Source organism: Pyrgilauda ruficollis, unplaced genomic scaffold, assembly GCF_017590135.1.
Source record: "Pyrgilauda ruficollis isolate IOZ18807 unplaced genomic scaffold, ASM1759013v1 scaffold4, whole genome shotgun sequence".
Classification (NCBI taxonomy): Eukaryota; Metazoa; Chordata; class Aves; order Passeriformes; family Passeridae; genus Pyrgilauda; species Pyrgilauda ruficollis.
Genome location: NW_024525489.1, coordinates 2,126,177 through 2,151,613, shown reverse-complemented (window position 1 = coordinate 2,151,613; position 25,437 = coordinate 2,126,177). Strand labels below are relative to the sequence as shown.

The following is a 25,437-nucleotide window of genomic DNA, read 5'->3' as shown; positions in this document are numbered from 1 at the left end:
CAGCCGGGCCGGCCCCGCCTCCTGCACCGGCCGCGTTCTGACACCGCTCCGCGGCCTTTCGGCCCGCGCCGGCCCCGCTCCTCCTGCCGGTGCTGCCATGGCCTGTTCCGCCTCTGGCCGGGCCTGAGCGCCGGGAGCCCGTGGGGCCGCAGCCCGGCCGGCCGCCGACCCTGCCCCGGCCGCCGCCGGGCGATCCCCCACCGCCTCCTTCCCCGCCGCCTTCGCCCGGCTCCGCCGCTGCTTCCCTCGACCGCGAGGTCCCGGCGGGAGGCGGCGGCGGGCGCCGGCTGGAGCAGGCGGCGGGGAAAATGGCGGGGAACGGCGGCGGCTTCACCGGCGCCGGGAGCGGGGAGATCATCCAGCTCAACGTGGGCGGCACCAGGTGAGCGGGCGGGCCTGGGGCCGGCGGTGGCGGGCGGCGAGCGAGGGGCAGCGCCCAGTGGCCGTGGCGGGGGTTCCGGCCCGGCAGGGTCTGCCCCGCGGCGCTCTGCGCGCTGGTGCTGCCGCCGGGACGGCGGTACCCGGGGGCGGACACGGGGCGGATTGGCGGCTCCGCTTGGTGTCTACCCGCAATGCCAGGGCAGCTTGCTCTACATACACCTTAGAGACTCCGGGAATCCTGCTTCTTCAGGGACAGAAGCTTTGCCGTCACATCCGTAGGCTTCTAGTGAACAGTCTGTGTAGCAGCTTCAGAGAGTAAGATACTAAATTCGCTGGTACGATACCGCTGGTATCAACGAGAATAAAGAGCTGCATTGTTTTCAAATGTACGCTGCAAGTGTGGAAGCTGGCAGACGTAGAGGTTTTGGCAGGCTAAGGCAGAGAATCGTGGGACAGCTATGGTCAGAATCTGCGTGATAAACAGTGCAAACATTCCTGTCAAAATGCTCAGGCATGAAATCATTCAGATTACTGTAGCTAGTGGAAACTCAAGTAATGTGTTTTCCCAAGTAACGTGCACAACGTGGAGACAGCTATAAGTAGTAAGAATTACTACTGCTATTTTAAGAATTTTCTTGCATTACTCAGAGCATGGACTTGATCTGAGAACTAAATTGTGTGCTGCAGCCTTTCTTAAACCGAAATGCCGTAGAAATGGATGCAGAATTCCTTTGCTTTAGTAAGATATTAAGAACTTGGTTCAACCCTGAGAAACTGCTTGTAACTTGCACAGGCGAAACTCACCTGTAATGATGCTTTCAGGATAACTTTGATGTAGGCTTGGACCAGATTTCATGTTATGCTGCATAAGGTTCTTCAGTGAACTCTGTATCTGAAATTACAGGCCAGTTTAACTTCCAGGATTTTATTACCTGTGGAATCTTAAAGCTGCTTTCCTAATTAAATGCCTCTGCAGAGAAGAGAGAATTATGCAAAGGGCACTAATCGGGGAAGAAACACACACCCTCAGAGGGCTTGCCTACACGGAGAGGTGGGAAGAATGAGGCAAATTAGTCAACATTTGGATGTAAGCAGTAGGAAATGTGTGTATGGATATTTCCCCTATAATAGATAGACTCTGTACTGTAGTACTTCTGTGTGAGAAGTTTTGGTCTTTTGCAAACTCAGCTTCCCTTGTAGTGTCCATGTCGTTTAAAAGCTACACCTGAGCCATGTTTTTCAGTTTGCAAAGGCTGGTTTAGCTGATAGTGGAGTGGATGATGTGCACAGTAAATGGGTGAGAGTAGGGTACTATACACGTTTACTCCTCTTCAGTAGTTCTCATTACTCTCACTAGAAACCTGAAACTCTCAGTGTTATTCGTTGAATTGGATGAGAAGAGGAAATGAGCACTCCCCTCTATTTCTGACACAAATTTGGAGCACGTAGTAGTGAGACCCCAGCTTTTCCATGCTCAGACACGAGGTCCCCACTGTTCCCTGGGACGGTCAGGACTTCTCTGTTGTGTGTGATGGCTCCGTCACTTCCTGGTCACAACTTCAGTGAATTCCTTTACTGTGGACAGAAGTCTCTCGCAAGTTAATGTTCACAGAAATTACTGTATCAAATTGGGTGAATTCTTTTGACTCTGTATCTCCCTCTGGTTACAATGTAACTCTGCAAAGAAAATAGACTTTGAAAATGGTTGTTTTATAGCTTTTACTTGTCACGTCTGTTTCCAGTTGCCTGTATTTTTTTTCAAATAACTTTAAGATGGCATATCTTTAAGGGTCTTTTGAGGATATTGCACTGGGTTTGCCTAGTTTTCCTTATATGAGGCCTGTCTGACCACTTCATGGAGCTGCAGATAGTCTGATGCATGTAAATGTTGCAGGCTAAGCTTCTTTCTGCATCCTGGAAAGGAGGACTCTGTCTGGTTGTTTACATAGATTAATGCCTATGTATTAAAAGTTCTAAAGTATATGTTAGTATGAGGTATTGCTTACTAAACTGGTACCATAGTGCTAAATTACAGACAGGAAATCCTGGGGCTGTCTGAACACACTGATAAAATTGAAAGAGGTTGATGGTGATGCTGCATCAATCCCTATAGTAACAAACAGTGTCTGGATTAATTCCAGATAAAATTAATGTAATTAATTGTTTTCACGTGCTATAATATAGTTAAATGAATCATCCCTTACTCTGAGACAGAGGTAGTGACCTGTATTACTGATAAGAAAACTGAGCAAAACTACTTAGAAGTATATTAGAGAAGAGTTTTGGTTTTGTTTTTTTTTTTTTTTCCAGAAAAGGCTTTGTGCATGCTAGTGCTTAGAACACTGACACTGTAGGTTTTCTGTTAAGAACACATTTGCCATTGTTATGTTTGCAGTGAGCAGATGCACAATCCATGTTTTATGTAGTTCCACATAGCCTCTGTGTTTCTGCCTCATAGGGGGCATAAAGTAATGGGATTTGTTTACTTCCNCCCCCCGCTTCAAACCTGGAAAATACTAGCAATGAAAATTATATAAATTATGACTAAGTATTTTTATTAAAAATATTTTCTATTTTGTAATCCCGTACTAGATGGAAAGTTGTAATGGAATTTTACTTTTGCATATCCTTTTTGTTTTCCCTTAATGAAGAGGTCACCAGAGTTTTCTTAGTCATGGCACTGGTAAGAGGATATGTACAGCCAGAGAGTGATGCAGAGCATGAGCTCATTGTCCAAGCTGCCAGTTCAGTTGTCTTCCTTCATGTTAAATCAAAACCAGAAGTACTATAAAATAATCCGTAGTTATTTATTATGTAAAGTATTGTCTGGCATTATAAGTAATATTATAATTTGTATTATTTCACAATATGATTCAGAGTAAATAATGTTTTTCTTTTAATTGTTATTGCCCCTCCCTCCTCCCCAAGAGGGGCCCAAATACCAAAATGGCAAATAATTCATGTTCCTATAAAATATTAACTTGAAGCTCACTGTAGTCTTTTGCAGTGCATAATGTAGCACCCTTTCAGTCCTAAGTAAGAGCAGCAGAGTAGCAGGCAGTTATTGACAAATACAGCACACTAATGTGTGCTGTATTTGTCAATAACTGCCTGCTAACTATTGTTAGGGTTTTGTGTGTGGAGCAGTGTTTGGGTTTTGTGGATGTTTTTTTGCAAGCATTAATGGTGAAGTGTGAGAACCAGGAAATGCAGGATGTTTGGGACAGTGTGTTGCAAACATATAAAGAATGTTACTTGTGTGGTCTCCAAACAGTTCTGCTTCATGCTTAAGGACAATCTGTGCAAAGAATCTGCAACTTCTGACTTGTTGCAGGTATTTGAAACATCTCAAACTTCCCAAACCTGTTTGATATTAGCTTTGTAGGACAAATCAAGGAGTTTTAGATAAAGCAGTCTTCTTTCCAATTTTACAGTTGATTCTGAATTTGTAACTTTGTTTTCATAGGTTCAGCACATCAAGACAAACACTGATGTGGATTCCAGACTCATTTTTTTCCAGGTATTTGTAATATATCATCGCATTTGACAAACACAAATTAACAGTCATTAAAAAAAATTACGTTCTTGGTTCTTAATTTATGTTGTAAATAGTATTAGTGCTTTTCCCCCCATCTCAATCAATGGGACAGATTCATTTGAAGTAGGCTGTTACCCAAGAGGCATCTTTTTCCTTGAATGTAGCCATGGCAGTTTATATGTGCTGAGGAGCTGTCACTTTTTGGATGGAATATTGTGGACATAACCTCCAGTTCTGCAGGAAAGGGACATGCCACTGACTGTGACTCTGTTACCACTTGTGATCTTACTGGCCATATGCATTAGCAGTGCCTTTAACATTTTTGGTTTTGTTTGGTTTGGGTTTTTTTGAGTTATTGCTCTACTCTGAGTTACCTCAAAGTTTTGAGGGTTTTAACTTGTGATACAGAAGATGTTGAATTATTGAACATGCTCTATCTACGTCAGTGCCATTACTAGTTCTGCGGGTTTGTATTTTGTTCTGCAGCTGCTGTACCTCTATCACCCCAGCTAATCCTAAAACCACAGAGGAAGACCTAAATGCTGGCAATTTTATTTCCTTACATTTAATTTTTATATTCTAGATGTCTTTCCCAATAAAAGCCTAGCAGCTGACATATGCAGCATTTCCTGTTCCTATTTTACTGAAATGTTCAGATAAATGAAATGCCAGGGAAATGTCACCTTCTTTGAGGCATGCAAGGAAAGGCACAAGGAGGAAGTCTCATGTTACTCTCCAGTCTCTCAACATAAAATATGCTAAGGAGGTTGTTCTGAAAGTTATCCAGTACTGGAAAATCTTGGATAATTGTCATCCAGAATCAAATGAAAGCTGTTGATGTTGGTGTCCATCTTACCTGTAAAGTGAGATTTTGGCACTGTGTTTTATATGGGTCTGGAGAAAAAGTACTGTGATCTGATGGGAGAAGAACTTTGAAGTAGAATTGTGTAAAAATGAACTCATGCCACTTTTGTCCAGTAAGTCCTTACAGATTGGGTTGTTTACTCATCATTTTTGCTTCAGCAGCTTTTACCAATTAAACTAGATTTTAACAAACTACACAGCCCTCTAAGTGCCTGGGAAAACTTTTTCATCCTTTCAGGCTAGGCCTTTTGTCTATTTTCTTTGGAAATCTGAAGGTCCTTATGATGCATCTCTGAGACTTTCCTTAGGTGTGCATACACTTCTCCTTTGTCCAGGAGAGATATTTCACTCCTCCAGCATTCTGGCTGTTTTGTTTGCTCCGATAAATTGTGTTACCAAAAAGTAACCAAGGAGAGCTAACTGACCCAGAGTGTTCCTACCCTATGTTTGTGTCAGTACATTTCTGGGGGACACCTAATGAAGATTTCCTGTTTTTCAGTTTGCTGAGCGGAAGAATTTCAACACTAAAGGATGAAACTGGTGCTGTGAGTAATGAATGTGCTGTAACTCATAAATTCGATGTTATGCTTTTGGTTAGGTTTTCTCCTAAAGCATTTTTACTGTGGGTGCTAATGGAATTACACTGCCTGAGTCAGGCTAAACTTTCATTGAAAATGAGTGACACCTCTGGCTTTCTTGCTTCTCATCCTTGTTTCAAGCCAAGTGAAACTGAACAATGTTCATACTTCTATGCTAATTATGCATTATACAGGTAATGCAGAAACAGCAACTCTATACTTTTCTTAAGCAGAGTGAATGCTAATTGCTGTATTGCAGCAAGGTGTAATTTTCATTAGATAGGCATTGCATGTGTAGTTGAGTAATCTAACATGGAAATGTAGCACTTTTTTTCTTGGCAAAAACATGTAGCCATGGCAATTTCAGTCTGTGGGTATGATATTCTTAAATGGGAAACTCTAGTTACAGTAATCTTGTTGAGCATAGTAAGGCACACAACTACTTTGCTAAAAGTGTAGAGGTAGTTGTGATGGTAATTGAATTTTAAAAAGTCAAAACCTATCTTGAGATCTTATTACAGTTACTGCATATTGAACACATGCTAGAAATTGAAAGCATCCACTGTCCTTTGCGGAGACTAGAACCTAAAGAACAGATTTATTATGTGCTGTCTATTTGCAACAGTGTTTGTATATAGGTCGTATAGGAATGTTTAATTTAGTGGACAGTAGAATAAATGAGAACAAAGAAGAGGCTCAAAAACTTTGAGATTTGTTTGTCTGCTCACTTCCTCATCTTCAACTCCTCTTTCCCACATTCAGCATAAAATAGCACTTTAGTTGATGGTTGCTCCATAACAGTACTCAAGGACAGAAATTTTTCTTTGCAGATATTTATTGATCGAGATCCAGCAGCATTTGCACCCATTTTAAATTTTCTTCGCACAAAGGAGTTAGACTTACGGTAAGAAGTTCATTTCAATCCAAATTGTGTGTGCGAGTGATGAATATTTCATCTTACTCATTTAGTTGGGTGCCTGGTATGTGGCTCAGCTCCCTCATAGATGTTGGGCCAGGCCTAGAGTATATGTATGTCATGGTGGAAACAGAAATGGTGACATTCTGTTTTGTTAGTAGATTCTTGTAATGTAGACCACTTCTTGTAGTGTATTTCTTTATTGTTTCTGTATCTTTATTTTAATGAAAATTGAGTCAAATTCAGATCACTTTAAAATCTGAAACATCAACATGTTGAATGCATTTTGTGGTAATTCTATAAACTGTTAGGTAGCTTGATATTTAGATTTGTAATGTCCAGTTGTATGCAAGCATTTATATTCAAAGTATTGACTCACTTTGTTCTTGTCGGTTTTTGGTTTTTTTCCTATTTCTGTAGGGGAGTGAGTATTAATGTCCTCAGGCATGAAGCTGAATTCTATGGAATCACTCCTTTAGGTAACTATTTTTTTTTTCTTAATGTGAGCTCATCTTATAATTATTATTGTAGTAATGGTCTACTGACAAATCCTGGGCAGTTGTGACCCTGAAGATTTTCAAAGTAAAAGTTTTTAAAAATGGAAGGATATTTGAGGTAATGTAATGTTTTCAATGAAGTGAAAGCTGCGGTCATATCTGGGATTCCTCCTTAGTGAGAAGATTGCTACTATGTGAAGAACTGGAACGCTCATCATGTGGCAGTGTCCTTTTTCATGGCTACCTACCTCCTCCAGGTATTCTTGCATTCATGGTCTGATGTTGCTTACTGCTGTCACTTGTGATTTAAACCCATGACTTTGATCTCTGTGCTGTAATAAACAGCATGTTTAGAATACTGGGCAGGGGGTGTGGCATGTTAGTACTAAGCAGGCTGTGTTTGGTTGTAGACAAGAGCTGAGGTTCTTCAGGAGCCTTTCAGTTTAATGTCATCAGCATGAGGCGCTTTCTCCTTTCTGTCCTATTGCCTAGCGACAAATCACCACTAATGAGCTTTCCTTTACCAACATAAATACCTGTTAGACTTTTTTAATTCTCTGTAGAGATGAACACATTTCATGTATTAAACTGAAGTCTAAAGGATATCTTGCCAATTATTGACAAGTTTTCTGAAGATAATTCCTTAGATGGTGAATGTCAACCTAGAGAGCAAAAGCAGTTCCTGTTTCAGTGTTACAGTATTGCCTGTTTCTTTTAGCAAATAAATTAAATTTTCATCAAAATGCACAAGTGCTAATCCTGTATTTCTAAAGTGAACTAGTATCTGTTATATTGCTGAAGTTTAAGGAGGGACACAAAACATTTTTTGTTTTAATAGGCATTCCCAGCCGTAAGATAAATAATACTACTGGGCCACCGACTGACATCAGAACGGGTCAGAATGAGAGTGAGATGCATGGAGGTGGTGTCCAGCCTACACTTGCTGGTACAGCGGAAGGTACAGTCAGACTAGGTGAGCAGTGTCAGTTTTAAAACCAAAGCAAATTGCAAAGATGCTTGTCTCTGGGAAATAAGAACTGTGTGGCTGTATCTGTTTTAAATCTGCTATTCTGTGTTTGCCTGGTTAAAATTGCTGAATACTTAGTTAAAGACTACTCCCTCTGCAGTACTGAAGGCTCACTGCTTCATAGTCCAGGTGTGAGGCTTGAGAGAAAGGCAAAGCAAAGTTCTTCATGCATGAAGACTTAGCATGACCCATTAGACAAATGCCTTATACTGTACTAAAACCATACTAAAAAACAGAGAGGCCACTGTCTCTTTGGTCTTTTTTCAGGGCCTAATTCCTGCTCTTCTACCTCTTTCTTGTTCTTGGTGCCTCACTTGCTCTGAAAGAGTCAAGTCTTTAGAGTAAAGGTAGTCTGCAAAGAAAAATTGTGAGATAGACCTGAATTGTGTCATTTTCCAGCCTTTGACTTTGCAAGCAAAATGATGCTGTTAGAAGTGTTGTATTTCTGTCATAATCCTGTAAATCGTAGCAGTGTTAGGAAAATCTATACTATGCAAATCTATATATAATATAAAAGAAGGATATGAATTGCTGATTCTTAGTGAGCTGCTAGAGGTTTGGAAGCAGGCAGTCCTGGATAAAAGGAGGTAAAAGGCGCATTCTTCAAGCATAAGCATTAGTTCTGTAGCATACCAAGGCTGTGAGGAGCAATACTACAAACTACAATCTTGCTGAAAATGATTTTTGAAAACTTAATTATCAAAGTTTCTGTTGCACATCGTAGCAGAGAGCTCTATCCTGTTATAGATGTCTCTGCTCATCTAATACTTGTCACTTGCCTAACTTCAGCTTTGTTGTTTTTAGGATTTCCTGTGGACCCACGCAAAGTCCTAATAGTAGCTGGCCACCACAACTGGATAGTAGCTGCCTATGCCCATTTTGCTGTTTGCTACAGGTAGGAATAAAGTTGCTTGTCGGTTTACAGGAAGCTAAAAAAAAAAATCATTATTATTGGCTAAGGGCAAAGCAAAATGCTTACTCTGAAATAGCAATAGATAAATGCATTCAGTCTTATCCTATGAATATGAGTTGCTGCTTTTTTTTGGTGAAAAAAAAAAAAGCTTGATCAGAACTCATATTTTGCTTTGATGTCACTTATTGATACTGTCGGAAAAGTTGCAAATTGACTCCAATACAACTGCTTCAAAAGCCTGTTTTAGAGCAGGCTTTTCAATGGAAAATGAATTTAAAAAGTTTTCCTGCTGTGAGTTTGGAAACAGTTTATGATGTTACACTGTCAAGGAAGCTGAAACAGTTAATGAATTTTTGCTACATTTTGCTACCTTGTCTTCAGATATTTTTAGCTGACCAGCTCTATTAAACACTTGCTACTTCACTTGGATGGCTGAAAAATGTCTTCAATGTCTTGAAAATAAACTGGCTATTTTTTAAGATCAGGTGAATATAAGCAACACCTCCACATTACAGAAGCTGTCTTTAGTTCACATCTCATAGTCTTGATTTAATTGGTGGCTGTCTTTTGGATGGAAAGTAATGTTTTAACAAGAGCTGTTGCTCAGACCAATCTAACATGGCTGTCATATTGTGGTTCAGAAAAAGAGGGGAGAAGAATGTAATGGGAACAGCTTCTTTCTGCTTACTGCCAAGCTAAAGCCATACTTTGCTGCCTTATTCACTCTCTGGAATACTAACTCAGTTGCTTAAACTTTGTAACTAATCACATCTAACTTACATTCACCACTGCATTTTTTTTTGCTATAATTTATATTAAATGTGGATTCCCTTGCTCTGCTTAATGTTTTTGTCTGACAGAGAAAGAGGCAATGATTGGCAATTGGTTTTGTGCTAATTATCCCCTTTTTAGGACTTTATCTCTGACTTTTCTTTGGTTGCTAGCTCACTTTTGAAAGATTCTGCCTCTTTCCTGTTTGTTAAACTACTTAACAAGACTTTTTGCCATTGAAATTATGGCATTAGTGATGCTTTTGATGAGTCATGTCAGACTTGAATGGCTGGTGAGAGAGGGTGCAGGTCAACATGCCAGTTTAAAATGCTGCTTTTCTTCACAGAGACTCAAGGCAGCAGTCTTGTATTCTTTTTTTCTTCCAAAACTTGAAGGAGCTCTAGGAATACAATGGTGGAATTTTCCCTCCTCCCTTCTTCTAGAGCAAAGTACAGGGCATCTTAAAGATAATATTTTTTAAAATTTTGAAGTATGACAAAAGTCTTTTAAAATTTGATCATAGGGTTTGTGAGAATGTCTTGGTTGCATTCAAAGTCTTGCTACTGCAACTGTGCTCTTAAGTCTGTTCACTACAACTTCTGCATGTTGCATGGGTGGGTACTTCAGCTCCAGGCAGGATGCAACACTGAAGTGAAATAATGGCAACAGTGCTAAAAAGTACACATATCTTTTTGCTTTTAATTTTCTATAACTTGACTGCAGAGATCTAGTCTGCTTTAGCTCCATTACAAAGTATCTAAATTATTGCCTGAATTTAAGTAAGATAAATTGTGCCTACACCATGTATGTCTTCAAAATGCACAGGGAAGTTATTTTCTAAAAATAAAGCTTATAGTCAATTCAATAGTATCTGCTTACAGTACACCATAAATAGAAAATGTGTCGGGAGAGGAGAGTGTGATTGGGTTTCTTGCATGATATATAAGGAGATTAATAGAGTTTTCCTCTGAAGTCTTACACTGAACCTCATTATCTAGTGTTTCTTAGCCCAGGCTTTTGGCTTCATATTATAACTTTCATATCAGATGTGCTTATATTAAGAAAAAGCCCAGCAGGTGCAAAGCACTGAAATAATGTGCAATATCAGACTTCAAAATGGGAAAAAATGCAGCTCTTGTAGACTGTAGTTCTTAACCAGAATGTGAAGTTTGTGGCTTGGACAGTAAGACTGAATCATCCACACTGGTTCCGGATTAGACTGGGCTATCTGTTCTGAGTCTCTGACATCTGCTCCCTGTTCTCTCCTTTGCCCTTCCAGAATCAAAGAGTCATCTGGGTGGCAGCAGGTGTTCACCAGTCCCTATCTGGACTGGACCATTGAGCGGGTGGCTCTCAATGCCAAGGTGGTTGGAGGACCTCATGGAGACAAGGACAAGATGGTTGCAGTTGCCTCAGAGAGTAGCATTATCTTGTGGAGCATTCAAGATGGTGGTAGTGGCAGTGAAATTGGTAACTATCATTACCTGTTTTGTTTTTTCTTCTGTGTGTGTGTGTTTAACTAGAAGGAAGTCTGAGACCTTGTTCTGAGGTATGTGTGATTTCTGGTGTTCAGTATTCACTTTCACAGATTGACAAAACAAGCTATAGTACAGCAACCTGTTACAGTGTTTTAACTTCCTTCAGTTCTGCACTAGGAATCCTGTCTTAAAATCAAAGAGATGGAGAATAAAAGAGGACTGCATTTACTGAAGAGATAGTAACCAATACTTACTGTTCAGGTTGAGGTTTTTGTGTAAAAATTGAAATTAAGAGTTGAGTTTTCCCTAGACTTGCATTTGGATCTGGGCCATAACACACAAAAACTAAGCTTTGGAGGTGGAAACTTACAGACACAAAGTGATTCTGCTCTTTGCTTTGTGTTATTAAAGCCACATTTCTACATAGAGATGATGAAAATACTTCAGTTCTCTGTCAAACATGGTTCATAAATGAAGTCCGGAAGATGAAAATTTCTTGAGATTCTAACTTGGGTGTCAGGGTAGGAAAAAAGCCCACACTATTCCTTTAAGCATACAGGAATTACTGCTTATACACCATGGCACTGAAGGACACACAATTGTAAGATTTAGAAACAGCAAGAAGACATTTCCAGAAGTAAATATTCCCTGATGCTGATCTGATGGCTTGTCTGAGTCATTGCTGTTCAAATATAGGGCAAATTTGGGAGGCATTGAAGGGAATGGTATTTAGAACTTCCTCTAGCCTAATCCCTGGTGTTTGAATAACCACTGCTATGCCAGTAATGTCTGTTTCTTCTGGCAGTGGATATTGCTAACAAAGTATGACAGCAGTCTGGTTATGTGAGCACTTTTCTCTGAAACTTAATGCTGAGCTAATTTGTTATTAGATGTATTTCCATAGTTGAAGCCTTGAGAATTATAATAGCCATTAATTAAAGTCAAAATTACCAAATTCAATTTTTGACCCATGTGCCTTTAAAGAAGAGCTTATTTGACAGATTTCTCAGGCAATTTCTAGCTATGTTAATGGATGTTGCATTTTTTTTTTCTGCATGAATGTGTGAAAACACTAAGTCATATTTGAAGATGGGGAAAGGCAAAGGTCTTTTATGAGCAGTGTACTGTTCTTTTACTGGCGGTGACTCTTAGAGTTCTTATATATAATCATGGTCAGCAAAATGGAAAAGGAGATCCCATTGTATTTAAAAAAATGCAAAATGTGTGTCTAAGAATTGAATATGAAATTATCTTCATTAAATGCAGTGAGTAATTATCAGATCTGAGAAGCCTTTTCTTCTCCTCTGCTCCCATTGACTGAATCTTAAGGACAGGGAAGAGTTGGTGTGACAGCTGTACTCCTGTAACAGGCATTGCTTTAAGCATTGTGCCATTACATTCCTCCTGCATTTTCTCAGGTCCTGCAGTTTCAATTAGCTGCTTGTGTTACTTCGGGATTTTTAACAAGATACAAGAAGCAGCATCTTGGGTTTTTTAAAAATCAAGTGCAGAGACATAAAAAAAACATAAGTAGACTTTTATTTCAAATAATACTCTAAAATATGCCAGTATCATAAGCTTAGACAATGACTGAAAATGGCAACAAAACTGAAGCAAGGACTTTTGCTAATCAGGCAAAAGTACTGCATTCAAGTGACACTGTGAAACAGAGTAATTGCCACTTGGGGCAGGAGGAGGGGGGAAGCAGACAGAAAGTGCCTACAGGATGAAATTCCCAGTCAGACTGACATTGACCAAAATGTACTGCTGTTCTTTTGGGTAATAGGTCATGTTGATTGGTTAAAAAAAAATGCTTGTGTTTAATAGTTATGACTTGAACATAGTTGTTTTGTTTCCTTGTAGAGACAAATGCTTGCAGTGCTGCTTTGTGCTAGAGATACAGTACATTGCTGTCATCTTGTGAAAGAAACTACTTGTTCCAAACAGTTGCTGGAGCCTGACAACACCATCCCCAGCAAATTGTGTGGGCTGGCATCTCTGTGATGGAGCTCTCCCAGAGCGCTTCCTTCCCTTTTGATATTACTTATATAAGACACTGCTGCTGGCTTGCTGCTGTAAGCAGTATTTTACTGAGAGGGACCCTTAGGACAAGAGCCTGTCATTACATATAGTGTTGTCTCTCCTGTGGACAAGTCTCAAGATTGTTGAGCCTAAGCAGGACTGACACTTCAAATTCCTCCAGACCATTCAAGCTGTCTTCCTTGATTTCCTTGAACCTTGTCCTTCTCTGGAGTAATCAATTCTAGTTGTTTCTGTGGATTTTTTTATTACTGCCTTTTTCATGTGCCCTGTACTGCTGAATCTTATCTGCACTGAATGATTGTACTTTGCCCTGGAAAATGGTTTAGCACCATAATTAAAACAAATTCCTCAGATTCCTTCTTGGATGTTATGGAGGGCTGATTCTTGTGTGGGAATGATAGTCTGTTCATTTGAATTTGTCCTAAACAATGCTGAGGAATTTTCCAGCTATTGGATACTCTTGTTTTGACAACATCTATCTGCTGCAGTCAAGGTATATTAGTGAGAAGTAGTATAAATATATAGAGTGAGCACGATGCAATAGGAAATTTGTGAGTGAAGCTTGACACTTCGGTGTTGTAATGTATCCCCAGCATTTTTGTACTTACCAGGCAGAAAAACAGCCTAGAATTATGTACAAACCAAATTAATTATAGGGCCAGTCTGCTGGACTTCATAGCTGGCAAACTTGGAAATTACCTCAGACCTTTTGAGTATGCTGTAACTTTTAAATACATGGACAATAAGTAGTACAAAATATGGTATGTTATCCAAGTTCACAGTTCAGTTAAAGTTATTCATGTTGGATCTATGATGAGACTTGGAAGCTCTAAAGAAAGGATCAATTTTGTGGAACACCTCAGATGTTAAGGTCAACTACAACCACAGCCATCAATGCCTGTCAAGCGCTGCACTGTGTTGATCTTTATTAAGTGAAATGTTCTTGATGACACATTTCCTTTACTTGGAAGGCCAGCATTTATTTGCTGGTAAGTTTTATCTTCCAAATTTGAATAGTATGTGATGATTGGTCAAACTGCTTCCCTGTATAGCTTCAAGTTTTAATAGCCTGTTAGCCTGTACTCTCTGCTTATGGACTGCAACCAAATAAAAGATCTGGGAATGGAAAGAAAGAAGTAGACTTTTGCAGGCTGCTTATTTTTCTGAGTTCAAGTATTTCTACTAAAAGAAAAATTAAAATATATTCAAATATGGTCACATTTGAGTTGTTCAGTCTTTTCCAAAGAATAAGGCTGAAGCCTTGTAGTCGTATTTAGTTCCTGAAATCCATTTTCAAAATATTTTTACTTGACTGGACTTACAAGAAAAAGTCATCAACAATTTGTAATATTTTAACAGGTAATTGCAAACTAGTATGGCACAAATTTGCAAAACCCATGAAATTACTGCTTCTTAAATGATGCTTCATAGTCACAGCTAAATAAAAACCCACAAAAGCACCAAAAGTTCCTGTTTGCTGTAATATATATATATTTTTTATTTTAAAGCCATTTGAGAACTTGATGGCTGTAGAAAAATGTTTGTATATTTCATAAGGGCTCTTTTAGCTTCTTCTGCCTCTTTTCTTCTTTCCAAACAACGATGATATTAGCAGAGATGACATCACACTGCCATTCACTGGAACCCAGTTTGCTGCATGCATGGTGCCTCACCTGGCACACTGCAAACCCAGTTTTGGCTGTTCTTTACTTGCTCCTGGAATAAAAGTGATGTGATAATAATGGAGAGATTCTATTGTTACTGTGTTTTTCTCTTTATTTTAGATGAGCTTCACAGCCTCTTCATTTTTTTGCAGGAGTGTTCAGTCTTGGAGTGCCTGTAGATGCTCTCTTCTTCATTGGCAACCAGCTGGTGGCTACAAGCCATACAGGGAAAGTCGGAGTATGGAACGCTGTGACTCAGCACTGGCAGGTCTGTTAAATGTTCCACATCACTTTTTACAAGCTGGAATGCCTTTCTAGTAAAAAGAGAATAAAATAATTTAAAAGCATGTGGAAAGTGCTCATCATAAGCTTTTCAGCCCGAACTTGTATTATAGAGTTTATGACCTGGGTATTGTGCCTGTGAGCAGAATGTTGACTTGTTTGGTGTTGCTAGGAAGCATGCTTTTTAGGCTCTCAAATGAAAGGATGTGGTGTGATTTGGGGTAATAAATGTCAAGTACCAGTATATTTAAACTTCTTTATGGATTGCTAACTTTATAAAAAGTTCATTAGCATCATAGAAAATAAAGTTGTGGGGAATGTGTGACAGCAATTTCTGGACTATCTGAAAGAAAACAAGAAGGCAGTCTGGTATTTGGGGTGTCTTCAAAGCTGCTTTACAATAGGAGACTCTTTGTCAAAAGAAATACACAACTATACTTTAATGATGTGTATCTTGTGTGTGGATGCTTCTGGCTGCACTGATTCCTGTTGTCAGAATGCACATTAAATAGAGATCCATGTAGTCAGTATGAGTCTGAGAAACAGTCGAGCATTCAAATAACAAAGCTTGTAATGCAGCTGGATGTACACCTTTGTGGCACAAAACCTGGATGCACTGAAAATCCCAAAAATGTCTTGCAAATCTCGAGGCAGAACTGACCTGAGGCTGCTGCACTGTTTGCTGACTAAGTTCTGATTTGACTCTTAGTGACAGTACTGGTAACAAATAATGTAGATAATAGGTGTGGGATAACTTTGCTTCTGCATCAGAGACAGACAGGTTAGTATGGCCTTGAATTAAACAAAACATTAATTAAAGTTCTACTGATGCCTTTCAGAATCTTCTGTTAAGGAACAACTTAATGCTATGTGGCAAGCTGGTGTTTAACAATATTTTCTAAAGGAGCAAGTTACAAGAAATAAAACCTGATGTCCCATTCATTATCTTTGTTTCTGGAGGAGCCACAGAAATCTTCCATATCACGTCAATAGTTCTTCAGTTTGACTGACTAGTCCTTTGGTGAAAGCATTTCTTATTGAAGAGTAGGAAATCTTTGAGAGGCTTATATACTAGTGTGTCTATAAAAGATTTTGGATGTTTCTTTTTCAAGAGGATGAGAATAGCTCCTTTTATAAACAAACAAAGTCAATGGATACACAAAACTAACAAAACACAAAACTAATAAAACCAAACCAAAAAAACAAAAACCCCAAAACAATACCATTTCAAGGTGCTTTCTGTATCTTGGGCTCTTTTGCTAGTAAAAAAAACCCAAAAAAACAAAAAACAAAACAAAACAAAAAAAACCCCACAAATGTCTTCCTTTAGATCTTAATATCCCTTTAGAACACATTGTTTCTTGAAGAACCCCATAAAAATGTAAAGTGGCAGGGTTAATCTTGAAATTCCTAATGAGAATATCTGATATTTAACTGACTGCTTTCCCATGAGTTGCCCATAGCTCTGGACTTAGGATGCAATCATACTTGCTTCAGTGAGCGATGTTTTTGTGTGCTGATGCCGTTTCAGAGCAACAACTTCATCTTCTTTCAGGCTGATGTCTTTCTAAGTTCTACTTTTATTTGTGCAAATCTATTCTTCCTTGTGTGGTGAATTACACCCTGATGTAATTCTGATCTCTGCATCTTATTGGTTCTTGCATCTTCCCTTCTTGGAGATTTGAGCAGACTAGTGGTGTGGTTTTCCTAGTGCTTATTCCTCTGGCAATGTTTCAGTTGCATGCTAAAAGGAGGAGAAGGATGGTGTGGGTGCTAGATACATTAGTAATGAAATTCTTAGCAAAGGAGAGCTTAAAGGAAGCAGAATATAAAGTGCTATAGAGTAAGAGGTAATGTAAAACAGTAGAGTGTGACAGAAAATCCTACTAGGCAAAGTGAGGATTCCCACTGGCTATGTTTTACCAGTGACTGTTGTACAGGGTTGCTGTTTCCTAATGAAAGTTCACATCTTGGCAGATGGCAGCTGCTGAATCACCTCTAGTGTTCCTATCTAGGAACACTACGCAATTCTTTCTGTTGAAGAAGGAAAGAAGATAAAATCTTTTAGGGGTTTACAGACCGTCCTTAAGTTAGGAAAGGGTACTGGTTTAGAGTCTGAGCTCTTTGGGAAGTGGGGAAGTTTCTTTGGTTGGTTTGTTTTGCTTTTATCCAGCTGATTCATTGTAAGTATTTTGCAAATGATTTTTCAAGTCTTTGTAGCAATTGGAAGGATGATGCTGGTAAGAGAGAAATGAGAACTTAGGCTGAAATGTCCATTAATTCAAGGTCTATTCAAGTGAACTGACTGAAACATAGAGTACAGGACAAATACCATGACACTGTGCATGTTTGAGTGCTCTGGATAAAATGGCTTTTGCCTTTTTCCTCCTCAGTGCTGAAGCAAAAAATAATTGTTTGAAATAGGACACTTTACTTAGGAGAAGCTAAACTTTTTCTTTGCTTGAAATCTCTGTCCCACTTGGAGGAATAAGCGCTCCTATTAATCCTAGAGGGCAAAGAAAGGGCATGTGTAATCCCTCATCTTGAGTTGTAGATCAGTAGGTAAAATATGACAGGACTGTCTTCCAGTTTGCTTGGTGTCATTTTGTGTTGGAAGTGAGAAACTGTAACGGTACAAGAATTTCTACCCCACATTATATATCTGCTAGAGGTAGAGATTTCCATAGTTTGGCAGAGGGATAAAACTTGGATAAAAGAAGGTATAGAGATGTAACATCTAGTTCCTTGGTCCAGAAATGTCTTAAGGACTTGTCAGAAATGGAAGAAGGGAGAGGACAGAAAGGGCGAAACAAACTCACTGGTATATGGGAAAAAATCGACTTCTGAAAATATGGTTTAGGTGCAACTCTCAAAGCTTTGTTCCTTCACAGAGAGAAGGATCTTCCAGAGCACTTGTGCTGATTTGTCTGCTGAACTTCAGATCCAGTTTGGTAGAGGAATATGCAGTATGTCAAGTAGATGCAAGTGTGTGCACAATGGCTTCAGTCCAGTACCAAACTCAGATGATCAACAAAATACACAAAAAATGTCTAAAAACTGAGGAAGTAACAACATAAATTCTTTATTTGAATTTTTTTTCCTTTCTATTTGCGCTAGGTTCAGGATGTTGTTCCTATCACAAGCTATGATACTGCTGGGTCTTTCCTGCTGCTGGGCTGTAACAATGGTTCTATCTACTATATAGGTAAGAAATGGGAAGCAGGGTGGAATAAAAAGGATAAAGAGTTTTTTTGTTACAGTCTTTAGTTGACTTAAGTTGCATCAGAACAACTCTGTCTAATGAGAGTAAATGTCTCCTCCCCACAGACATGCAGAAGTTTCCACTTCGAATGAAAGACAATGATCTTCTTGTGACAGAATTGTACCATGATCCCTCCAATGATGCTATAACAGCTCTCAGTGTCTACCTCACACCTAAAACAAGTCAGTATTCTACCACTGTCTCCTCACTGAGAGTTTGTTAGAAATGTGCTTTTCTGTTTTCTAAATGGACTTCAAATGAATGATGAACACTAGGCATAGCATTTCCCTTACACTGGTAGTCTGTATAAATAGGAACATATACTTACACGTATTCCTATATTAATGCTTGTGCCTAATGTATCTTGGTTGATTTTAAGCCTTTTGCACCAGAGAGGCACACAGGTTATGAATTGTATTTGCTGAAATAGTTTGTGCTGAACTGAGTAAGGGGGAGAGACAACCTTGCTGTTGTGTCTGACTTTATAACCAATGTGCTAAGAAACATTTCCATATGCAGCTTGATGATGCTTTTTTAATTATAGTGCAGTTATCTTTTAAATTAAAAAGAGAAACAATAGCAACAACAAAAACCCAAAGCAAAATAAAACTCAAAAAAAGCCCAGACTGGGAGAAAGTGGTTACTTTCACATAATATGGATACCACAGTGACTTGTTAAACTGTAGTTCTTTCTGTTTTGCTTTGCTTTCCCATTTGCTTCCAACTAAAGCAGAAAAATAAATGTTACATGGCACATACAGACCATATCACTGTGAGGAGTGCCAAAATACCTGACCATACGACTTTATCCATTTCTTCTTTCACTTTCAGGAGGGAGGAGAGAATGGGGAAAAAAGGCTTTTGTTAAGACAATGTTGAAGCATGTAGTATGCAATAGAACAAACCTGGGGTCATTTTAGCGGCAAAATGCCCTCCCTGTTTATGGGAAAATAATGAGTAAACAGTGTTTAAAAAAAACATAGCTTTCTTAATGTGGAAGCTGGAAATATTGTTTTCTACTGTTTCCTTCCCTGGCCCCCAAAATAAGCCAAGCTTTTATTCCTGGGGGAACAACTGTGTTCTTGCTTGTTTTAGGTGTAAGTGGCAATTGGATTGAGATTGCATATGGCACCAGCTCTGGAGCAGTGAGGGTGATTGTACAGCACCCTGAGACAGTCGGGTCTGGCCCTCAGCTCTTTCAGACCTTCACGGTTCATCGAAGCCCTGTCACAAAGATCATGCTCTCAGAGAAACACCTCGTGTCAGGTAATGTGTGCACAGATGTGTATTGGTGGTTCTCCCCGCCTCCTGAGCAATGCAGTATTTGTATGCTATGCTCTATAACTTGCATCATTCCCACATGTAATAGAAATGAGTTGGACAGATCTGGGAATAGGGGAAGGGCTAGATTTGCTTAGATCCTCTTTCTTAGAGTAAGCTTCTTTCAACGACTTTAGCAGTTGAAAGGCCCAAGCTTTTTTTGACCACATACTAGAACTACTCACTCTTTCATTTGTGTCTTATTCCAAGGTTGCCATTTGTAGAAATAAAAGGACTTGTAAACAAATGTATCTCTGTCAAGTTTTATTGTTATGTGCAGATCCTTCAGGACTAGTCTTCTTTTAACAGCTTTCAGGAGCTTTCTGGGCTGCAGCAAAATGTGCACCATCTCCTCCTGGGCCCTTGAAAAAGCCTTCCTGTGTCTTCAAAGCGCTGTCTCTCTTTCTTTTCTCCGCAGTCTCCCAGTGTCTGTTGTGCTATTCTGTTTGTCCTAGTCTTATGCTTAGGAACGTGTCTTACTTGCAGAGCAGATGCAGTCATTCCTTCCTCTGTAAAAATCTATTTTGTCTAGAATCCAGCAGCAAGGGTATGGCAGAGAACTGGTTTACATCTTGCTGCTATCCCGTTATTTTAAAAAAAGGAACAGGAACATGGTGTCCCATTATACTGCAAATAAACAGCCCAGAGGTCATCTATTCCCCTACAAGTTGCTGCTAAACCCTCAGTACCAGGAGAGGGCACATCTCTATATACAAAACTGAGTTAATTTATGAATTCAATGGAATAGGGCTGTTGTGTGAGGACGGTTCTGCTGCCAAGGCTACTCTCATGACATCTTGTCCTAGCATCTGCACACAGGGGATTAAAGGGGCTGTAGGCTATTGGTGCTAGACCAGACCTTAGTTTGGTGTTGCACCTATCTCAGTTTTTTGAATTTCTGAGTGAAGAAACAAAACTATTAGAAAATAGGACATCAGGAAGAATTTGTAGACTGTTATAAAATTGTGTGGAGATGCTGTGGGACCTCACATTGACTAAATTGTTGATCGCTCAGTCTTGAAAAACTATCATATAGATGATCATTAGAGAAGTTTATCTAAATGTTTTGTCATCCCTTGTAAATGCACATCTTTTCCTTTCTAGTTTGTGCTGATAACAACCATGTCCGGACATGGACTGTGACTCGGTTCCGGGGTATGATTTCGACTCAGCCAGGCTCAACCCCTCTTGCATCATTCAAAATCTTATCCCTGGAGGAAGCAGAGAGTCATGGCAGTTACTGTTCTGGAAATGACATTGGTAGGATATCTCTGGTTTGTGCTGTGCCTGTACCTTCACTAGTCTTAAAATGGTTTAACAGACCTTCAGCCCTTTAACATGCAAGACAATGGGTGTAAGCTCTTATACACTTCTCTTCCTTCAAAATGATGGCAAGGATCTGTAAGATTCACTTGGGATTATTATTTAGGCTGTAGAGAATGAATACACTTAAAGGACTTATTCTGAATGACAGAAAAAGGGACAAAAAAGTCTTTGAAACACTGTATCTCTTCCTTGAGCAAACTGATGTAGCATTTCAATTCTGATTTAACTACAGAATGAGAGAAAGCACAGGAGACTGTATTAAGCAGATGAGCATAGCAAACATTTAGTCTACTGCAAATTCTAGTTCACTGTTCAGCTGGGGTTAAGCAAAGCATGGAAAAAGTTCTTAAATGACTTTCAAGTGGTGACAAAGTTCACTGAAGCCTTGCAACTGCAGAGGCAAAGGGTGCTAGCACATTGCTGTAGCAAGGTACTGAAGGAATGTGTGTTGGTAAATACGGGTAGACAGGTAGTTTAGCTTCCTTGGTGGTCTGAACCTTGCAAATGAACCTTTGATGAACAGGATGCCCTGTGAACACAGGCTGGGGTCAGTTACGAGAAATCTGATTAAGCCTTTAGACATGCAGGAGCTGCAAAATAACAAATTACTTGCTGTTATTATAGAGACCTAATGTAGGGTTTGTGCTGTTATAGTAGTTCCTCCAGGAACACACAGCAAACTTAAGAATATGTGTCCCTCCAGGAACACACAGCAAAAACTGATTTGGATGTGTAGAGACTGCTAACCATTGGATGGCTTTTGATAGCTACTGGTTATCTTTGGCTCCCTGCTCCTGATACTTTAAAATTGCAGTGGTCATACTCATATGAGTCTGGGTCTTCAGAACTGTTTGGGGAAAAAGTTGAGGAGATTGAAACAAACAAACAAGTGATCTTTCCTTTTTTTCCTCTAGGACCCTTTGGTGAACGTGATGACCAACAGGTGTTTATCCAAAAAGTTGTTCCCATTACGAATAAGCTGTTTGTAAGGCTGTCTTCAACTGGGAAAAGGTACATGCATGTTTTAAGTGGGAAAGAGGCAGGACTAGGCCTGTTCAGGTGATGATGTCTCCCTCCTCCATGCTGTGTGTCCAGTTGCACATAACAGTCTTCTACTATGCTTGACAGCTCTGGATGAACTCGTTTCTGTGCCAGTAACAGAATGATTACTTAACAATTACTATAACCTTAAAGCCAACAGGCTTTTTGAGAACTGTGATATCAGAGACTCACTTCATGATGGAGCTCACAAAACAAACATTTATGTGCCTCTACAGAATATGTGACTCTCAACCATAGTACCATGCTAACATTTAATTTCAGGACTAATGCTGAAGTTGTTGGTGGCAGGGATTATGCTGCTCACACATGGGTTTCTCTCTTTCTTAGCACTTGGCCTTGAAGATATTAGAACCTTTAAAATGGAGGTACTGTTTTCTAGGTCATCTATTAAGTTATTTTCTTAGGCTTGACTTCATAATTTTCTACATTACTGCCAACATAGTAAAAAAAATGTTGTCAAATCTACTGCTGCTTTTCTTCCTGCTAGGCTAGGAAGATGACAAGAGATCAGAAAAGACAGTGCATTTCAGTTCTATGCTTAATTTTGCAACTCTTGCCTAATAACTCTGAATCTGGATGAAAACATTAATGCCTCAACATTATCACTTATTTTGGTACTGCTTGGGTGAAAAGTTCACTACAAAGGGCCAGTAAAACAAACTACTCAGAGCATGAGCAGCTTAGTTTTGGGAGTCCTTTTCTTCTCATCACTCCTCATAAGCTTCTAAAATAAAGGGGAAAAAAGCAATGGAGATCTGCCATGACAAGTGAAATTGCAGTTGTGATATGACAAAAGTTATCTTTATAGATAACATCTACCTTGTAGATAAATCATCTTTGGATTTTTTGTATCTTTTTGTATAACTTTTGTGGTTAATGTGCTGTTTCTGCAGGTTAGTTTCCTAGAGTGTCTAGCATATGAAGGGGCTGGTTTCTGTCATTGTTGTGAGAGCCTTAGATTTATCATTGCAAATAGCAAACAGACATAGAACATGTGGGGGCTGACTAATAAACAAGCAGTAAGAGTGCAGATGGACTGGGGGTGGGAGTCTTGTCTGCCAGTCATGCAGGGGAAGGAATTTCATTTGGAGAAAAGGTCTTTTTCTGATAGCAAGTTTGGTGCCTTCTCAGAAAATGAAGGAACCAGTACTGACTTCAGTGGCCAGACTCTGCCAGGTGCAATTGTTCAGGTAATTTGGGATTGCTCTTCCTGTAGGATCTGTGAGATCCAGGCAGTTGACTGCACTACCATCTCGTCATTTACTGTGCGAGAATGTGAAGGATCCAGCAGGATGGGCTCCCGGCCACGCCGCTACCTCTTCACTGGACATTCCAATGGCAGCATCCAGATGTGGGACCTGACCACAGCTATGGACATGGTTAATAAGAGTGAAGACAAAGGTAAGGACTGTGGTGTGATTCTTTTTTGTGTCCTCAGATGTGCCTGATTGCAATAAATGGACTTGGCCTCTAAGAGCTCTCTCTTGTGCAGATGTTGGTGGCCCCACAGAGGAAGAGCTGCTCAAGCTGCTTGACCAGTGTGACTTGAGTACATCTCGCTGTGCCACACCCAACATCAGTCCTGCCACCTCAGTTGTTCAGCCAAACCGGCTTCGGGAATCTAATTCCAGGTAAGTCACCAAGGGTGGCACTGGCTGCAGACACCGAAGGTTTTACTTTTCAGGTAGGCAAACATGTTTTGTGAATTGAAGGCTGTAACTGAGCCTCTGACTTCATGTCCTAAGTGGTTTAAAACTACACACACGTACTCCTTGATTTCTACTGGTTTGTATGTGTGCAGACCGAAGTATCCTCTGAGATCTGGAAGCCTTTGTGTGGTGGCTGTGATGAGTGTATTGCTATTGTAGTGCTAATTGCAGTGGTAGGTGGGAGGAATGGTGTGCAGAAGAACTGGCTGCTATTCTCAGCCTAACATCTGCTCTTGTATTTTCTAAAGCCTCCAGTTGCAGCACCATGAAACAATCCACGAAACTGCCACATACGGTTCTGTGCGACCATACAGAGAAAGCCCCCTCTTGGCAAGAGCAAGGCGGACAGAGAGCTTTCACAGTTACCGGGACTTCCAGGCTTTTAACTTATCCAGCAAAAGCCCAACAGAAAAAGCAGCTGCTGCAAATGGGAATTCAAGCCAGACAGAGACCAGGAAGGCAATAGCTGAGGGCAGTGCAGCTGAGAGAAAGGCAGTCCAATCAACAGCACTTGAAGTGCGAGGCACAGGCGTGACAGATGCAAGTGGGTGCTGCAGTACAGAGGTTCACCGCCTGCCAGAGAATTCTATGGATCTCAAAAGAAGAGGACCAGAAGAAGAGAATGAAACCAAAGCAGAAAGCAAAAAGAAAATGGGATTTGAAGGAGCTGGTTTCTTGGGAAGAAAGAAAGTGCCTCTCCTGGCCTCGGCACCAGTCCTTGCTGAAGGTGGGCCTGAATTACCCGGTGCAGCCTCTCCATCACCTACAAAAACAGCTGCTTCACCACGACACCGGAAGAATGACTCATCCTGCCAAGATTATGGCTTGTGAAAATGTGTCTGGTGGCAAAAACAAGGTGCAGGTGCCCTCTGGCTGGTAGAAGGCATGATGTTATGTGGTGTGGGTTGTTTCTTGAGTGGGATTTTGTTCTCATAAAAATATTCTGTTTTATTCTGTTCAGAATAAAACTTGTAAGGCTATGAGAAAGTTCCTAGCTGCTGCCAAAGCTTTGATGTGGACAACCCTTTAATGTGTGGCTTTATGTAATGCTCCAAAGTGTAGTACGGTACTTGGTCCAAAATATTGTTGTGCATTCTTGCGTAATTGTGGTCAGGCATGTGATATGTTGTCATTATTTTTGTTTTGGGAAAAGGGACAGTGCTAAAGGAAAACATGGTTGCTGAGCTGAGGATGCCCTGTAGATGCAGCTGCACATTGCTCTACAGTGCTGCTGCTGTTTTGGGTGGATTTTGCCTAATTCACAGAGCTGCCTCTGTAGTGTTGTTTAATGAATGGGATCCTTGCTCTTTATGCTGCTGTCTGGTATCTGAAGTATTTTGTGCAGGTTAAGGAGGAAGTTATCCAAAATAGCATATGATTTTGCCTCTTAGTCCAAATAAATTGCCAGAGGAGTGTTGCTTATACTTTCTGAAAATGTGTGGTATTAGATGATGGATTTTGCTGATTGTGACTGAGAGAATGCATAAAAATATGCTTGGCAGAATACACACAACTGGCAGTCTCTTGAGGGCTTCCTTGTCACTTTCTCTGGAAAAAGGACAGAGATGAATATGGGAGTAGCTTTACTGTCATAGTGTAATAATTCTAAATTACAAGTGCCTTGACATGGTATTTCATACCTGTGTCACACTGGCTGCTTGCTGTTTGCACCTAGTTTGCTGTGGATGGTGAACAAGTTTTATTGCCTGTGGATTAGTAATACATAAGCAGAAAGGAAGGATGTGACGGCAAGTGAAAAAGCGTGCTTAAAGTTCAGCATTTATTAATGATCTGTTTTGCTGGGTT

The 25,437-nt window shown here is 40.0% G+C and overlaps 1 protein-coding gene across 1 annotated transcript; it reads left to right on the top strand.

Annotated features, from left to right (window-relative positions):
* On the top strand, positions 1 to 25,053 carry KCTD3 (potassium channel tetramerization domain containing 3). Its single transcript, XM_041477029.1, has 18 exons — positions 1 to 382; positions 3,848 to 3,901; positions 5,283 to 5,328; positions 6,192 to 6,265; positions 6,698 to 6,756; positions 6,951 to 7,031; positions 7,613 to 7,747; positions 8,606 to 8,696; positions 10,765 to 10,955; positions 14,823 to 14,938; positions 18,070 to 18,157; positions 18,280 to 18,396; positions 19,310 to 19,480; positions 20,639 to 20,794; positions 21,775 to 21,871; positions 23,139 to 23,323; positions 23,415 to 23,553; positions 23,880 to 25,053. Exons 1-18 carry the CDS (start codon positions 309 to 311, stop codon positions 24,460 to 24,462), a joined length of 2,457 nt encoding a protein of 818 aa, XP_041332963.1. The 5' UTR covers positions 1 to 308; the 3' UTR covers positions 24,463 to 25,053.
* Positions 25,054 to 25,437: the final 384 nt, after the last annotated feature.

What these genes read in the sequence shown, in the direction of transcription:
- KCTD3 (XM_041477029.1), top strand. Translation starts at nt 309, where the DNA reads ATGGCGGGGAACGGCGGCGGCTTCACCGGCGCCGGGAGCGGGGAGATC. An exon ending in CCAGACTCATTTTTTTCCAG is followed by an intron (nt 3,902 to 5,282) that starts GTATTTGTAATA and finishes CCTGTTTTTCAG; the next exon opens with TTTGCTGAGCGGAAGAATTT. An exon ending in TGGCTACCTACCTCCTCCAG is followed by an intron (nt 7,032 to 7,612) that starts GTATTCTTGCAT and finishes TTGTTTTAATAG; the next exon opens with GCATTCCCAGCCGTAAGATA.